General features: G+C 52.2%; 1 protein-coding gene across 4 annotated transcripts in view; it reads left to right on the top strand.

Annotated features, from left to right (window-relative positions):
- MAN1C1 (mannosidase alpha class 1C member 1) overlaps nucleotides 1–17,573 on the top strand; it is a 169,547-nt gene that overhangs the window by 135,218 nt on the left and 16,756 nt on the right. For all 4 annotated transcript variants that reach the window (XR_008504305.2, XR_010124997.1, XM_054499791.2 and 1 more), the window contains 3 exons: nucleotides 2,614–2,708; nucleotides 7,700–7,817; nucleotides 12,935–13,028. Coding sequence is in view for 2 of the 4 variants with exons in the window: in XM_054499791.2 (XP_054355766.1) it covers nucleotides 2,614–2,708; nucleotides 7,700–7,817; nucleotides 12,935–13,028 (307 nt within the window). In the remaining 2 variants the exon portion in view is untranslated. The remainder of the gene's footprint in view (nucleotides 1–2,613; nucleotides 2,709–7,699; nucleotides 7,818–12,934; nucleotides 13,029–17,573) is intronic.

Genomic DNA, 17,573 nt, shown 5'->3' with positions numbered 1-17,573 from the left:
ATCTGCACCTGGGCCCTGACTCCCAGCCCTGCGCCCTTCCCACCCTACAGAATGCAATTCCTGCTGGTTTCTTTCACCCCTGTTCTGGAATTGTGGCCACTAGGCTGTATCTCTGTGTTGGAGAGACAGCTTGGTATCCTGGAAAAGAGTCCCTTAACAGCTCCACAACCTAGAGCAAGTTGCTCCTCTGAGACTCAGTTTTCTCATCCTCAAAGTGGGTCATCGCCTTCCCCACAGGCTGTTGCAAGGACTGAGGCCGGGCACTCCTGTCCGCACACATTCACCCAGCATCCTTCCAGGGACAGCCGAGACGTGTGGTGCCAGCCAGCAGCAGGGCCTTCAGAGGAGGGGACGTGGTTTGCTGGCAGAGAGGAGCATCTAAGAAGTGTTAGCTCAGCGTCCCCAGGGCTGAGGGCAGCCAGACGGCTGCCTGGAGCCTCAGCATCTGGGCTCTGGTTCTGGTGGGTTCATTTGTTCACCTTGGGCAGCCTCCCTGGGGGCAAATGAAGATGTAAGGAGCCTCAATGTGACCAAGGGCCTTGAGAGCCCTTTGTTGTTACTAAGCCTGGCTGTGCACTGGAATCCCCGAGAGCAGATCCGTCTGTTGTTCTGGGCTTTGGAATCTGAATCCTGGACCAGCTCCCCAGGGGATCTGATGGGGCTGGTCCCTGTGCCCGCTTCTGGGCCCCTCTGTCTGGTACTAGACATTCTCATCTTCTCTGACCTATCACTGCCAGCTGGCAGCGCAGCCCCTCCCTCTCACGAGAAGAAAACCACCCCCACCACCTCAGAGACCTCAAGTCCACATCCCCGTTTAAAGTGTCCTGAAATTCCCCTCCCACTGCATTCCCTACACAGCTGCCTCCGCAGTTTCTAATTGTCGGGGAGTGAGGGCAGGACTCAAGAAGGCTTTGTTTTGCAAGGACCACAGGAGGTCAGCAAACTGGGCCCCCTCAAGCTCCAGAAGTGAAAAGACCCATGTATTCCCCACTCTGAGTGGTTTCCTAGGGTCTCATCTTTTAAGAGTAAATAACATTTGTTGTGGGTGTTCTTTTATTATAAAAATCACACAGGAAATAGAGATGAGCCAAAAGAAAATAAAAGTAATCCATAAGCTTAACCCCCTAGAAGTCCATTATTAATATTTTGTTGTATTTCCTTCCTTTCTTCCACGTCCATAGAATCTTTACCAATGCTGAATTACTCTGTTTTGAAATGTAATTCTCTTAATAGATTATAAAACCTTTCTTTGCTGTTAATATTCTTCTACAGCATCATTTTATTTTATTTTATTTTTTATTTTTTATTTTTATTTTTGAGATGGAGTCTCACCCTGTTGCCCAGGCTGGAGTGCAGTGGTGCAATCTCGGCTCACTGCAACCTCTGCTTCCCAGGTTCAAGTGATTCTCCCACCTCAACCTCCCGAGTAGCTGGGATTACAGGTGTGCATCACCACACCTGGCTATTTTTTGTATTTTTAGTAGAGACGGGGTTTCACCATGTTGGCCAAGCTGGTCTCGACTCCTGACCTCGGGTGATCCGCCCGCCTCAGACTCCCAAAGTGCTGGGATTACAGGCGTGAGCCACCGCACCCAGCCCACAGCATCGTTTCAATAGCTACATGGGATTTTGTTGCGTGGAGCCATTATATAACCACTTTCCTATTGTTCGATATTTAGAACACTTCCAGTTTTTCCCACTATTCTAAACAATGCTGGAATAAATAAGTCTTTACAACATTCTCGATTATTTATTTCCTCAGAATAAATTCCCAGGCAGGAAACGGCTAGGTCAGAAGGTCACAGGTCCTTTTGAATTAATCAGACATCTCAGAACAGTTTGAAGGAGTCTGAGCCTCAGGCAGGGGCTGTGAGGCCTGGGACCTCCCTGTGGCTCCCTTGCTGTCCTGTGGGTGGTTGGGGATAAGCCACTCACCCTCTCCCTTCATTCCCCGTTTGTGAAATGGGAACAGTAGGCAGGATCAGGATGTCAAAGCGGGACAGGCCTGTCCACTGCTCTTACACAGGAAGAGGGAAACTCACCCAGGAGGAAATGGTCTCTGGAACCTGAGAGTGGTCTTGGCTCCCAGTCCAGTGCTCTTGACAGTCTGTCCAAATGGCACCACCTGTTCCCATGCCCTCTGCCTATGGTATCGTAGTCCTGTGGTGTGGGCAGGCATTGACCTTTGGAGACCGGCCCGTCTCTGCCAGGTCTTCATCTGGACTTGGAGGTGCCCCCCACCCCCGGCACCTCACTGCTTTCTCCCTCATCTTCCCAGTGGGCGCCCCATCCCAATAAGCAGCATCCAGCCTTTGCCACCAGAGTCCTGACACTGTGGTAGATGCTTTGCCACAATTATCTAATTTTCATTTCTCCCAACAACTCTCTAAGAAGGCCAGTATTATCCTATTTTATGGACAAAAGCTGAGGCTCAGAAGTACCTTCCCAAAGTCCACGTGGCCAGCAGTTGGAAGGGCTGGGCTGGTGGACTGCAGCACTGCCCCCCACTCTAGGCCTGCAGCCCTGGGGGGTTCATCCTGCCTACAGCAGTTCTGGGGTTGACCTTCCCTCACCCAGCCTGGAGTTAAAAGCCCTTTGACCCCTCCTTTACAGGTGTTCCGAATAAAGGCCATCAGGCTGGGAGAGAAGCTCCTGCCGGCATTCAACACCCCCACGGGAATCCCAAAGGGTGTGGTGAGCTTCAAAAGGTAGGGCACCATTGCGTTCCTCACTGGGGCTTTGCTGCGACCATGCCCGCCATTTGTGTGTTTTCTCTGGGTGGTGCTGGTGAGGAGGCTCCAGGGGCAGTGGGCAGGCAAGCAGGAGGGGGGACCCTTGGGACCACCTCTGTCAAACCCGTTCTTTTATGATGTAGAAACTGAGGCACAGGGAGACGACCATACCTACCTTGGGAGCCACAGTGAGTCGGTGGCACAGTGAAAGTGCCAGCAATTTTCCCGGACAGGTGTTTGTCACTAAACCTGGGTCTCAGGGTTTAGTCCACATAAGCCTGAGCCTCCTGGGGTGGGCGAGGGCAGTTCCTCTGGACATCCCACAGTGCTGTCTTGACTTGAGAGTCCTCCACAACAGCCCCAAACACTCTCTTCCCCCCTGGGATTCCGGAGCCAGCAGGCACATCACACCATCCTCCTCCCACAACGAGGAGGTCCCTGAAGCTGCTAGGAGATCTCAGGATCCCAGCCCTCCTGGACAGGAGTCTAGCTCTCAAGGAGCCCTAGCCACTGTCCCTGTGCTGCATGGAGCTACTTAGTAGAAGCCACATCCCCAGGCACCCCACAGCTCTCTGGGGCCATCCTCAAGGCCCTCCAACAACCCCGACCCTAGGAAGGCTGTGATGTTGCACTGCACCAGACTTCCCATCCCATCTCCTGAAGTGATTTCTCATCTTAGCGCTCTCAAACCAACAGAAGCTTCAGCCAGCTGTTTGGGAGGGGAGGCAGGGGCCCTGGGCTCTGATCGGAGGACCTGTAGCTCCCATCACTGTCCTGGGGAGGTTGCACCCTTCGTGTTGGCCTCAAGGGCTTCATCACCTTTCTCTGGTCTTGCAAAAAGAGGGCTTGGCATGTTCAGCATCTTCATCAACTGTCCTCCCCTGTGGTTGGGAAGAATTCCCAGGGTGTGAGTTCATTGGAATCTCACCATAGGCCAGGGAGGGGGGTGCTCTCAGGGGCCGGAGAAATCCCAGTCTCGATGCCAGGGTTGACTCCTCAGAGCTGGACTCTTGGATCTCTGCTCAGATCCCTCTTCCATAAACACTGATCCTGCAGAGACACAGCCAGCTGTCATGAAGCCCAGACACACACACACACTGTCCTCTGGCTCCCCTCCCCGGGTCTGGGGTAGGACCTCGTTGGGGGCATCCCTTCCTCTTCTGTCCCCAGCCCTTCCCTAGGTCTCTCAGAGCAGGGACCTGATCTGACACGGATCCTGACATTTCTGATTAAGGAAGCGCATTTGCTTTTAGACTGCTTGTGTGCTGTCCGTGCCGTGTGCGCATGTACGTTCATGTGTATTTCCTGGCAACATCCCCCTTTTTGTTCTTGGTAAGAGAGTCTGTTGCTAAAAATGCCTGGCTCAGAGAGCAGCAGAGCTGTATGGGCCCATGTGGCACTGAGTTTGCTCTTCGGAGGGGGCCTCCTGGCAGGAGCTGGGCTACTGTTGTTGTACCTGCCCCCGGCAGGGCTCGCTGTGGGCAGCCCCGACAGGAGGGGCAAGAACGTGGGCCCTGCAGGGGAGTAGGTAACCAGCCCTGCCCTACTCGTCAGGGTGGGAAGGACCCTGAGAGGAGGCCGTTCCCCGGCAGGAGTGAGCTGCACCTCCTCCCTGGTGTCTGCACAGACCGGCCTGGGAGACTGAGGCAGGGCCAGCCTGACCTGGGACCTTCAGGGACACTGGACTGCCTGGGAGAGTGATGGTGGCCTGTGCAAGGACCTCTGCAGCCAAGCCAGTCTTTTTCACTCATGCTCTCTCACACACACGCAGACACTCTCCTGCCACACTTATAGATCACAAAGGCCCAGATACACAAGCTGGCCTTTGTCACAGACACACTGGCATCCATACACAGGCACACGCATTCACAAACGAATATCTGTTTACACGTGCATGCTCCCGCCACACACAAATAGACGTGTCTTCACAATTGCAAACGTCTGGTGAGAAGTCACTGTGCGTCAGGCATCATGTGAGCACGTGACATGGATTATCTTTTCAACCTCACAGCAACCACAGAGACTCCATTTTACCAGTAAAGAAACTGAGGCTCAGAGAGGTGAGGTAACTTACCTGAGGTCACACAGCAGCAAAGCAAACTTAATTAGAATCCAGGTCTGTCTGCCTCCAAAGTTGATGATCACACTATACTCATGAGTGTACCTGCCTAGAAGCTACAGCCAGGGTGGGAAGGCACATTGTGGAGCAGCCCCTCCTGCCAGGAGAGAGAACACAGGCTATAGGCCCACTTGCACTTGAAAGGCTGGGAGAGGAGGGCAAGCTTCCTGCTGGCCCATTGGCTCACAGGGCTGAGCAGAGGACCTCCTGGTCTCTGGGATGCTGCCCAGAGCAGATGCATTTGGGGCACAGAACACCTAGGATTTGGAATTGGATTTAGTTCTACCTCTTACTGTGTGGCCTCGCCTTCATTCTATGAAATAAAGACAATGGTATCTACCTCCGAAGTTGGTTGTGAAGGTAGAATAAGAACCACCAGAACCACTTGGCACAGATTAGAAACTTAGTAACAACAACATTTACATGTGCATAATTACATAATGATAAAAATGACAATACTTACATGCATAATTTATACCTCACAATAACTCTATGAAGTGTGGGTGCCGTCACTTAAGGGATGAGGAAACTGAGTTCTAGGGAAGTTAACTAACCTGCCCGAGGTCACCTTGTTGGGACCTGGAGAAGCCAGCATTGGAATCTGGGCAGGAGAGGAAAGGCGCCCAGCCACCTGCCTGCCTCTGCCCAGGCCGGCTCACTTGTCTGCCAGGGCGTCTCCACCACAGGAAGCCCACTCGGGAGGGTGAGCGTGTGGGGGTGGGAGAGAGGAAGGAGAGGCCCATGTGGGGGAAAAGGAGAACAAAAGACAGTTGGAGGGCTGGTGGCTTTTTCCTACCTTAAACTTCCCTGAGAATGCAGGAAGAATCAATTATTCAGGAAGCTCTCTGAGACGCACTGAGATCACAAGCTGGAGAGAGAAGAGGGACAGAGATGGGGCAGGATGGCAGCTCCCTCTTTCCCTCTGGGTGAGTGCAAGGCCGTCTTAGGGTGGGAGGCCCAGCAGACCTGTTTGAATCCTGTCTCCATCATCTTCTGCCTCTGACCTCGAACACTTCACTTCCCTGTGTGAGCCTCAGTTTCCTCCTTTGTATAGGGGTATGAATGATGCTTTACGTTATGGGCTTTCAATGAAGTAATGATGCAAACTGTCCCCTTGCCTGGCACACTATAGCAGCTCAATAAATGGAAGTTGTTTTGTTTATTCAGATCAGGAGCCAAGTTTCCCCTCCTGTGCAACTCATCCCTCCCCAACTGTCCCCTGCCCCAAGCCAGGATGAAGGTGGCTGTCTCTATATGTGTTGAGGTCACCTGACCCCAAAGATCTCAAAACGTGAGCCCTCCATCTGTTCCCACAAGCTGGGAGGCTGGTAAGTGTCCCTACTTTCCCAGAAACCACATCCAGCCCCAAGAATGGAGTTTAGAGAGAACAGCAGTATCAGGGGAGCCCCAGCCCTACCCCAGGAAAAGCAGCACCCCTCACGTGGCAAACAGTGACCTCCACACCCCCACGCCTGCCTTCCTAAGTCCTGTCCATGGAGATGGAGGGGCAGACAGGGGCCATTTCCTGGGAGGGCAGTGCAACCAGCAGCAAGGAAGCCGAGTGCCCCTGGCAGAGCCAGTCGCTCAACCTGCTCCACACTAACTGCACCTCAGAGCCTCTACAAATGGGAGGAGGTCACTCCACCCTGCTCTGCCCCACCTCTGTCCACCACAGCCTTCCTGCAGAGACCCTGTGCCCCTGGTTGTCCTAAATATCCCACAGGAAAGATAATCATGATACATATGAGGAAACTGAGGCACAGGGAGGGGGGGCAGCTTGCCCAGAACCACCCCCATTCTGCACCCTCTTTTCCTCTTTACCCCCACAAAAGCCCAGGAAGGAGGAGGCATGAACCTAGGAGATGGAGGCATCACCTTCGCCATGTCTTACGGACACAGGCACTGAGGCACGCAAGGATTATATGGTTTGCCCAAGGTCTCCAGCTGAGCGACACTTGAACCTGCACCTTCTGGCTCCAGATCTCAGGGAGACTTTAAGTGAATGCTCCCGGAAAGGCAGTGTCCTTGTTCCCTATCCTATGATCAAAAGAGAAGCAAGCTGCACAGCAGTTAGCACAGGCTCTGGCATCAGAGCCAGCTCTGGGTCCCAGCTCTTCAAATTGCTGTGTGATCTCAGGCGGGGGACATCACTGTCCTGTGCCTTGTTTACCCCATTTGCAAAAGGGGCAGCTGTGAGGATTAACCAGGATCCTGCCTCTGCATTCTTTGTCTTTGAAAGCACACAGCTCCAGATGTGTGGTCACACCAGAGCTCCCTGCCTGTCCCATGTAGGTTCCGTGAAATTCCAGGCCGGGGCCATTTCGTGTCCTTGGGCAGCACTGACAGTGTCCTGGGAGAGGGAAAGAGCTAGGCGGGGTCTCTGCTTTTCATCGGTCCCATTTGCACCTGAATCACAGCACTGTTTATCCTCCACACGCAGAACCACCAATGGTTGTGAGCCATCCGGTGCCTTCAGCCAGAGGACAGCAACTGGGTGTTCTGTGGGGTCTTTGTGGTCCCTGATAGCATTATCCACATCATCTGTAAATTCAGCATAATTCTTGTACCAGGTTTCGAGCTCCCAAGTCTTACAGGGGTTGCTTGATGATGGAGACAAAGAATATTCCAAGTCAGACAGGCCTGGGTTCAAATGACCTTCAGTGAGTCACTTTATCTCAGTGTCCTCATCAGGACATGGGGCCAGGGAGGATTCACTGAAATTGTACGGCGAAAGCTCCTGATTCCATGCCTGGCACATAGTAGGTGCCCCCACCGAGCAGCTGCTGTTACTCTCAGCAGAGCCAGCCTGGCCAGAGGAGGATGACGGGGGCTGCTTCTGTCTTTTCAGCGGGAGCTGGGGCTGGGCCACAGCCGGCAGCAGCAGCATCTTGGCGGAGTTTGGATCCCTGCACTTGGAATTCTTACACCTCACTGAACTCTCTGGCAACCAGGTCTTCGCTGAAAAGGCAAGTCTCCTCCCCACCCTTCTTCCTGCGGAGCAGAGGGATGAGCGTGCGGCTGCCACAGGGTTTTCAGAGGCGAGTGGGTCCTCCCTCATGGATCAGCAGGAGGGCAGTGGGGAGCCCGGGAGTCCAAGCTACCGCTAAGATAGCAAATAGTAGCTACCTATACCCCAACGCCAGGTGGCAGGGAAGGTGAGCACGCAGAGTCAATAAGATTCTACACAGGGAAAGGGAGAGACAAGATTCTGCCGGGGAAAAGGTTCTCACTGGTCTGCGTCAGCTCAGTGGCAACCACCCATATGTGAAATTTGGAGAAAGTGCAACTGAAATCTAGGCACCACCTTGCATTGGCAGGAATTGGCCACCCGCTGCAGAAGTCCCCTTTCCAGAGAAGTTTAGCTTTTCCATGCGAGATCTGCCTGCCTTCTTCCCTGTGCCTGTTTAGCTCATGCCATCAGCAGGCTGGCATGGCAATACCCTGCCATGGCAGATGCCCCGACTGTTCATTCCTGCTGTTCAAGGCCACATGGGACACTGAGAGCACCAATCAGCCCTGACAGCTGCCCTCACCTGGCCTTGGGCAGTCCCCACTACCTAGAAGTGTCGCTGTAGGTCTGACCTTAAATCCAAAGAAGGGAAGTGCTCACACCTCCCTCAGATGGCACTCAGGCTCCAGCAGCTACGGTCCCTCCTGAGGGCTCCCTGGAGAGATGGAAGCCCTGCCCATCCTCTAGAGCCCTCCAAGGAGAACTTTGTGGCAGCACCACTCCCAAAGTCTTGTCTTCCCCCTGGAATGCCCACCTCTTAGACCAGTACGGGAGCTGGGAGATGACTGATAAATTCCCGCCTCTACGCCACGACTCCCAGCATGGCAGCTGGGAGATGATAGATTCCCACAGCTGCCCCATGGCTCCCAGTATCATGTCGCCGTCCAGCCTCAAAGCATCACCTGGCGCAGCTGTGAGGAAACAGATTTCTGGGCTTCACTCCAGGGCCAGGCATCTACATTTTTAATACGCATTCGTGTGCTTTTTGACGCATGGTTTGGGACCACTACTTACTCAATGTAGGAGCCCACCTGAGCGTCCTTAAGAAGCTCAAGAAGAGTTGTTCAGCCTCTTCTTGATTACTTTCTCTGACAAGGAGCTCACTGCCACCCTTAAACAGTCCGTCCTCCTGGCAGCCCTTCCTTCGAAAGTGTTTTCCTTACATTGAGAGGGACTCTGCCTCCCTGAAACTCCCCCATTTGAAAGTTTGTGGAATGAGTTCAACCTCACTTCCTAGTAGCTCTTATTTTCTGATCCTTTCCCACCTCCAAGTCCCATCCCCCAACCTCCCTGTTTCCGTTGCTCTTAAATCAGACTCCTCTAGGAAGGTTCTGACCAGCTCCGAATGGAGTGGGACAGGGAGCTCACTCCAGTCCCTGGTTATTCTGGAGTAATAGCTACCCCTGCCTGAGCACCCGCTATGTGCTGGGCACATTATAATGGCTCTACTCTTCCCAACAACCCTATGACATGGGTCTTCCTGGTGTTCCCATATTTACAGAGGAGGAAACTAAGACTCAGAGAGGTCAAGTCACTTGCCCTGGGCCTTCCAGCTGGTCAGTGATAAAGCCATGATTCAAGCCCAGGACGTGCTGGCTCCTTCCAGACCAGATTGATAGAGCAGGCTGCAGGCTTTTGCTCTAGAGTCCATCCGTCTATCTCTGTCTCCTCTACATTTACATACTCTGGCTATTTTCATCCCCCAATCATGCCTCCCACAGAGGCAATTATTGGCAGTCAACAAATTGGCCCAAATTCTAGAAGCGCCCGCACCCTCCAGGGGAGCTAATTTAGCCTGCTTCACTGCTCACCACCAGGACAGTCGAGAGTAACGCAGGTACAAGCACATTCCTGTCCCCGTAATGGACTTTGTTAACATAAATGGATATGAAATCTGACATGGCAAAGCCAAGTGCTGTCGCCTGGAAAGGAAGGTCTGCCTGCAGAAAGGTGGCTCTCCCGCTTTCCCGGCCCCGTACACACATAACTCTATCAACATGAGACAGTGTCCCTTTCTCTCCCAAGGGGTCTTGTGCTGGCTAGGACGTGCCGAGTAGGATTTAACCACTGTCGGAGAGCAGGCACTATGGATAAAGCCCTCCTGAATTCCACTTCTCACCTTCATAGCCCCAAAGGTTGCAAACCCAGCCTCTTTCTGCTCCAGCTGGGGCAGCCTCTGCTCCGTGGTCACCGCCCTGATCTGTGTTGGCCCAGTGCTGCCCTGTGTCAGGCAGGAATATGTATGGTTTATGTTGTCAGAATTCATTCATGTCTTAGCTTTGCCACTTAAGGACCAGGTGGCCATCAGCAAGTCACCAAACCTCTCTGAGATTCAGTTTTCTTGTTTGTTACACTGAGATAATCCCTTGTCGGTTACGAGGGTTGGAGATAATGTATATAGCGGATCTGGCTCAAAGGAACTGAAAAAGGATAACAGCTGTTATTGCTTTTTATAATTATTATTATTTTTATTAAAACCCTGAAATGCCTGTTAGGGCATGGGGTTATTCAGGATTCCAAGCCTCTCCCCTGAAATGATTCCAGGGTATCAGATAAAATAGCATATTACTAGATTGGGCCATATGAAACTGCCAATATTGGACCTTTTTTTGATTGCCTTATATGCTTGCTGTTTTTTAACTAGCCAGAATACTTAAGTTAGCAACACTTAGCCCTAAGCAGTTTTCAAGAATACAGTACATTGTTATGAACTACAGTCATCATGTCTTATACCATAGATCTCTTGAACTTATTCCTCCTAATTGAAATGTTATATCCTTTGATCAGCATCTCCCCAACCCTTGGTAACCACCATTCTACTCTCTACCTCTACTTCTTTTTTTTTTTTTTTTTTTTTTTTTTTTGAGATGGAGTCTCTCTCTGTTGCCCAGGCTGGAGTGCAGTGGCACGATCTCGGCTCACTGTAACCTCCACCTCTCGGTTCAAGTGATTCTCCTGCCTCAGCCTCCCAAGTAGCTGGGATTACAGGTGCCCACCACCAGGCCTGGGTAATTTTTGTATTTTTAGTAGAGACGAGATTTCACCATGTTGGCCAGGCTGGTCTCGAACTCCTGACCTCAGGTGATCTGCCCGCCTCAGCCTCCCAAAGTGCTGGGACTACAGGCGTGAGCCACTGCACCCAGCCTCTACTCTCCACTTCTATGAGTTCAGCTTTATTACATTCCACATATAAGTGAGATCAAGTATTTGTCTTTCTGGACTGGCCTATTTCACTTAACACAATATCCTCTGAGTTCATACATGTTGCAAATGACAGAATTTCTTTCTTTTTTAAGGTTGAATTATATTCCATTGTGTATACCACATTTTCTTTTTTTTTTTTTTTTTTTTGAGGCAGGGTCTCACTGTGTTGCCCAGGCTAAAGTGGAGTGGCACGATTATAGCTCACTCCAGCCTCAATCTCCTGGACTTAAACAATCCTCCCACCTCAGCCTCCTGAGTAGCTGGGACTATGAGAATGTGCCATCACACCCAGCTAATTTTTGTTTGTTCTGTAGAGACGGTTTCGCCATGTTACCCAGGCTGGTCTCAAACTCCTGGGCTCAATCTGCCCAACTGAGCCTCCCAAAGTGCTGGGATTACAGGAGTGAGCCACCACCCCTAGCCTATACTATACCACATTTTCTTTTCTTTTTTTTTTGAGACAGAGTCCAGGCTAGAGTGCAAAGGCGCCATCTCTGCTCACTGCAACCTCTACCTTCGGGTTCAAGCAGTGCTTGTGCCTCCACCTCCCGAGTAGCTAAGATTACAGGCCTGTGCCACCATGCCTGGCCAATTTTTGTATTTTTAGTAGAGATGGGGTTTCACCATGTTGCCACGGCTGGTCTCAAACTCCTGGCCTCAAGTGATCCACCTTCCTTGGCCTCTCAAAGTCCTGGGATTATAGGCGTGAGCCACTATGCCTGGCTATACCACATTTTCTTTATTCATTCATCTGTTGATGGACACTTAGGTTGATTCCACATCTTGCCTATTTGAATAATGCTGCAGTGAACACAGGAATATAGATAATCTCTTCAACATACTGATGTCATTTCCTTTGGATATATACCCAATAGTGGGATTGCTGAATTTGACCATTTTTGACCTATTAACAAGGCAATTTTACCTAAAGCTCACAAATGATCTACTGTCAATTAACCCCACCTTTAAAAGAACCCTCCCTAGGCCAAGCACAGTGACTCACGCCTATAATCCCAGCACTTTGGGAGGCCGAGGCTGGTGGATCACTTGAGGTCAAGAGTTCGAGACCAGCCTGGCCAACATGGCGAAACCCTATCTCTACTAAAAATACAAAAAGTAGCCAGGTGTGGTGGTGCATGCCTGTAGTCTTAACTACTGAGGAGGCTGAGACGGGAGAACCACTTAAACCCGGGAGGCGGAGGTTGCAGTGAGCTGAGATTGCACCACCGCACTCCAGCCTGGGTGATGGAGTGAGACTCTGTCTCAAAAAAAAAGGTCAGGAATTTGAGACCAGCTTGGCTGACATGGTGAAACCCTGTCTCTACTAAAATACAAAAATTAGCCAGGCGTGGTGGCACAGGCCTGTAATCTCAGCTACTCAGGAGGCTGAGGCATGAACATTGCTTGAACCTGGGAGGCAGAGGTTGCAGTGAGCCAAGATCGTGCCACTGCCCTCCAGCCTGAGTGAGAGTAAGAATGTCTCAAAAAAAGAAAAAACAAAGAAACCCTCCCCAAAAGGATCCCTCAAAGGACCCCTAAAGCAGCAAGCAATGAGGAAGTGTTGAGAGTGGGGTGGGGTAGGAGTCGGCCAGGCAGTGGTTCTGGGGTGAGACTGTCCAGGCACCAGGCAGAGCAGTCAGTGGAGAGGTTATGGATCAGGCCCCGCCACACCCTTCATGTGGCACCAGGGCAAGGCCACGTCACCACCCCCAGGTTGGAGCCTGCAGTCCGTTGGGCAGCTCTCCCTTCCTGCCTCCTCATAAGGTTTCCTCCGTGCATCTGAACCAGCTGCCTCCCGTCCTCAGCAGGCTGGGTGCAGTCGGCTTCTTCGGAAGCATGAAGGCTCACCTGGTGTCTGTCTCTCGGCAGGTCAGGAACATCCGCAAGGTCCTCAGGAAGATCGAAAAGCCCTTTGGCCTCTACCCCAACTTCCTCAGCCCAGTGAGTGGGAACTGGGTGCAACGTGAGTACAGAGATGCCACTGCCCCTTATTCAGCGGGTTCCTGCCCAGGCTTCCTAGAAAGACCCTGCCAGGCCCCTGGGCTGAGTGAGGATGTGTCTGTCAGAGCCATGCAGCCAGCAAGGCATTCGCTCGGTGCTCCTGGACACCGCATGCCTTCCCACGCATCCTGGGGGCTTGCCTGTGGTTGTCTGCTGCTGCAGTGCCGGATGTGATGGCTGCTGTTTACTGAAGGCCTGCCCTGTGCGTTCCACACCCTACCTTCTCCGGCCCCATCAATGGCACAGCCTTCCATCTCTTATGCTGCTGCGGGAGCCTCCTGCATTATACCCCAGGTTCTTGGGAGGGTCCCAGGTGGAGTCATCCATTCTAGAAGTGGCTCCAAGAGAGGCCAGGCATCCTTTCCAAGCCTCTTTGATTAGGCTTCCCACTTCCAACTTCAATTTTTTTTTTGTTTTTTTGTTTTTGAGACAGAGTCTCGCTCTGTCACCCAGGCTAGAGTGCAGTGGCGTGATCTCGGCTCACTGCAACCTCTGCCTCCCAGGTTCAAGTGATTCTCCTGACTCAGCCACCCGAGTAGCTGGGACTACAAGCATGTGCCACCATGTCTGGCTACTTTTTTTGTATTTTTAGTAGAGATGGGGTTTAGTAGAGACGGGGTTTAGTAGAGGTGTTGGCCAAGCTGGTCTCGAACTCCTGACCTCAAATGATCCAACCACCTTGGCCTCCCAAAGTGCTGGGATTACAGGCGTGAGCCACCACGCCTGGCTCCAACTTTAATTTAAAAAACAAACAAACAAAAAAAACCATACAACAGTGTAGAAATCATGAATTCAGGCCAAGCGCCTGACGGGAGGCCGAGGCAGGCGGATCATGAGGTCAGGAGTTCTAGACCAGCCTGGCCAACATGGCGAAACCCTGTCTCTACTAAAAATACAAAAAGTAGCTGGGTGTGGTGGCACATGTCTCTAGTCCCAGCTACTCAGGAGGCTGAGGCAGGAGAATTGCTTGAACCCGGGAGGCGGAGGTTGCAGTGAGCCAAGACTGCACCACTGCACTTCAACCTGGGCGACAGAGCGAGACTCAGTCCCAGAAAAAAAACAAAAGACATCATGAATTCACCTATACATCTTAGACCTACAAGAATCAGTCCCAGAGTTTTCAGTTGTTCTCTGTTCAGAGACTTGTTTCTCAGCCAGATAATAGCCAGTCACCCATGGAACATCATTCACAAGCCCTCAGCCCTACCCACTGCAACAGAATGGGGTTTGGGGTAGCTTAGGTGTGAGAGTGTGGACAAGTCCCCCAGGCCCCTGGAATGTGCATGCCTGTTGAGAAGCCCAGCTCTGGGAAGCAGAGGCAGGCGCTGGTCACATGGTCATGGTCAGCCGGAACTGGCAGTGACAGGTTCCGTGGGCACTGCCTCTAGGGCCTCCCAAGACCTGGCAGAGCCCCCACCCCCACTGTCTCTGTGCAAACAAGGACCCCCTTCCCTTTCCCCTGCCTCCAACCCGGTTTTTGTGACATCAGCGAGGGCTCAGGGGCAAAATGGGTATGAGTCTAATGACTGCGTGGCTTAGGGGGGAATTCACTGTATCTCTTTGAACCTTGGTTTCCTGTCCTGCAAAATGAAAGATGAGAATGAGATGCATTCTTTGTGTGCCATGGAGGGGCATAGGAAGAATGGTCAAAGGCTGCAGGAAACAGATTTCACTTCCATCTTCCAAAGATGATCCAAGTTGTCCCAAAAGGGAACAATGCAAGTGGGGCCTAGAGAGGCGGCACTGGGGACACTGTGGTGAAGCAGCTGAGGCCTTTCCTTCCAACCTGAACCTCCCCCAGAAAACTCCACCCAGGAATTTCCCCCAGTGATGACCTCACCCCAAGTGGCCTCCTGTAAAAACCACTTACAGAAATGCAAAGTATTTTTAACCAAAACACACTGCCGAATCCAAAAGTACAGGGAGAAAATGAAGCTTGAATTGCAGATTATAGCCACGGGAAGAGGCAGTTCGATAACAGTTGCTGGTTTTAATTGCAAGACCTGACTGGATAAGGAGATAAACCCCTCTGAGCTGCTCCAGGGCAAGGCAGCAGAACCCATGAAAAGGGCTGAGAGGGGTGTGGGCTTCCTAGCTCAACAGTTACCTTGACAAATTATAAGGGAGCCCCTGCCGGGAAGCATAATTTTCTTCTCAGGCTGTGCCAGGGGCTGCAGGTCTGGGCAGAGTCAGTCACATATGGGAAATTGTTTCCTATTAATAAAATCTGAGCCCTCGGCCTGCTAAAGAGCAGAGGGGGTTATAACGCCTAGCTCGCCCAAACGTCTGCCTTCCTGCTCCCCTGGCCTTGGTGCCCGGGGTCATCTCAGGTTTCCTGTGGTTTTTTATTTATTTATTTATTTATTTTGGTGCATACGTATTGTTTTAGCACATGATAGCATTACCACCTTGCATGAGCTTAAGTGCACGCACATCATTTTCTCTTCTTGAATCTTCAGAACAAGCCTGAAGGCAGGACAGGCAGGTTCTGTGTAGCCCATTTGCAACCACAGAAATTGCAGCCTAGAGAAACGAAGGAGGAATTAGGACTGCATCTCAGTTACCTAGGCCTCTGCTCTTGTTGGCTTCCCACTCCTCCTGGAAACCGAGCTTCAGGGGTAACGGGGGCCCCAAGACCGTCCTACTAACACTTCACATCCAGGATAAATCCACCAGGCTCCCAATGGTGCCCAACACAAATGAGACGACCCTGAGGCCAACCCCCTGAGAGCTGCCGTGGAGGGGTCACCAGCCCCTCGGTGCGGCACCTGAGTAACTTGTCCACTGCCTGAATCCCACACTTTCTTCTGTGGGAGGGAAGTGGCAAGTCCAGACCTCCTTGGTAGGTACAGGAGTGTGAGCTGCAGCCTGGCAGCTTCCCTGGCATCAGATCGGCTGATTTCCAGGCTTGTGGCCCAGCCTTCTGCTGCCAGGTGTGACGAGCGCATTGGCACAGTCAGGAAGCAGCAGAGCCTGCCTCTGCTCTGGGGCTCACGGACACCAGCTCGTGCCCCCTTCACACATCTGCAGATGGGGAGACCAAGGCCCAGAGTGGGCGGGGGTGCACCCTGAGCTAATACAGAGCCATGTCTTCTCATTCCTATGCCTGTGCTTCTCCCAGCCCGCCTCGCAGTGTTGGGGAAGACCACACTCGTACACACACACACACCCCTACCACCCCACCCACCCTCCCAGACACACTCACATTACACACTCCCCCATACACACAGACTCACACACCCACACTCCCCTCACATACATCCACACTCCCCTCACATACATCCACACTCCCCTCACACACACATTACACACTACATACACTCCTACACACACTCCCCTCACACACCCACACTCTTCTCACACACATTACACACTCCCCCCACACACACAGACCCACACACCCACACTCCCCTCACATACATCCACGCTCCCCTCACACACACACATTACACACTCCCCCACACACACAGACCCACACACCCACACTCCCCTCATACATCCACGCTCCCCTCACACACACATTACACACTCCCCCACACACACAGACCCACACACCCACACTCCCCCACACACACAGACCCACACACCCACACTCCCCTCATACATCCACGCTCCCCTCACACACACACATACTCCCCCACACACACAGACCCACACACCCACACTCCCCTCACGTATATTCACACTCCCCTCACACACACCACACACACATTACATACACTCCCCCTACACACTCCCCTCACATACATCCACACTCCTCTCAAACACACCACACACACATTACACATTCCCCTCACACACATCCACACTCCCCTCACACACACACATGACACACTCCCCCACACAGACCCACACTCCCCTCACATACATCCACACTCCCTTCACACACACACACATTATACACACTCCCCTCACACACATCCACACTCCCCTCACACACACCATACACACATTACATACACTCTCCCTACACACACTCCCCTCACACACACCACACACATATTACACACACTCTCCTCACATATACACTCCCCTCACACACACTCCCCTTACACGCACTCTACACACACCCCACACACACTTCCCCTACACACATCCACACACTACACAGACTCCCCTCACATATACATACACTACACACTCCCCTCAGGCACACACACTACACACCACCCACACTCCCACACACACACCTATCACCCACACTCCCTTCCACACACACACTACACACTCCCTTCACACACTACACACTCCCCTCACACGTTCCACACACACCCCACACATTACACACACTCACCTCACGCACACACCCCACACACTACACATAGTCCCCTCATACACTATACACCACACTCCTTGACACACACACACTCTCCCTACACACACACCCACACCCCCATACCCCTCAGCACACACACACACCCCCATTCACCTACATACACCACACACATTCATTCACCACACACACACCCACCCCACACCCCATACATACACACACTCCCCACACAGC

Source organism: Pongo pygmaeus, chromosome 1, assembly GCF_028885625.2.
Source record: "Pongo pygmaeus isolate AG05252 chromosome 1, NHGRI_mPonPyg2-v2.0_pri, whole genome shotgun sequence".
NCBI lineage: Eukaryota > Metazoa > Chordata > Mammalia > Primates > Hominidae > Pongo > Pongo pygmaeus.
Note: the sequence above shows the minus strand (reverse complement) of the source record. Positions and strands in the feature narration are given on the sequence as shown.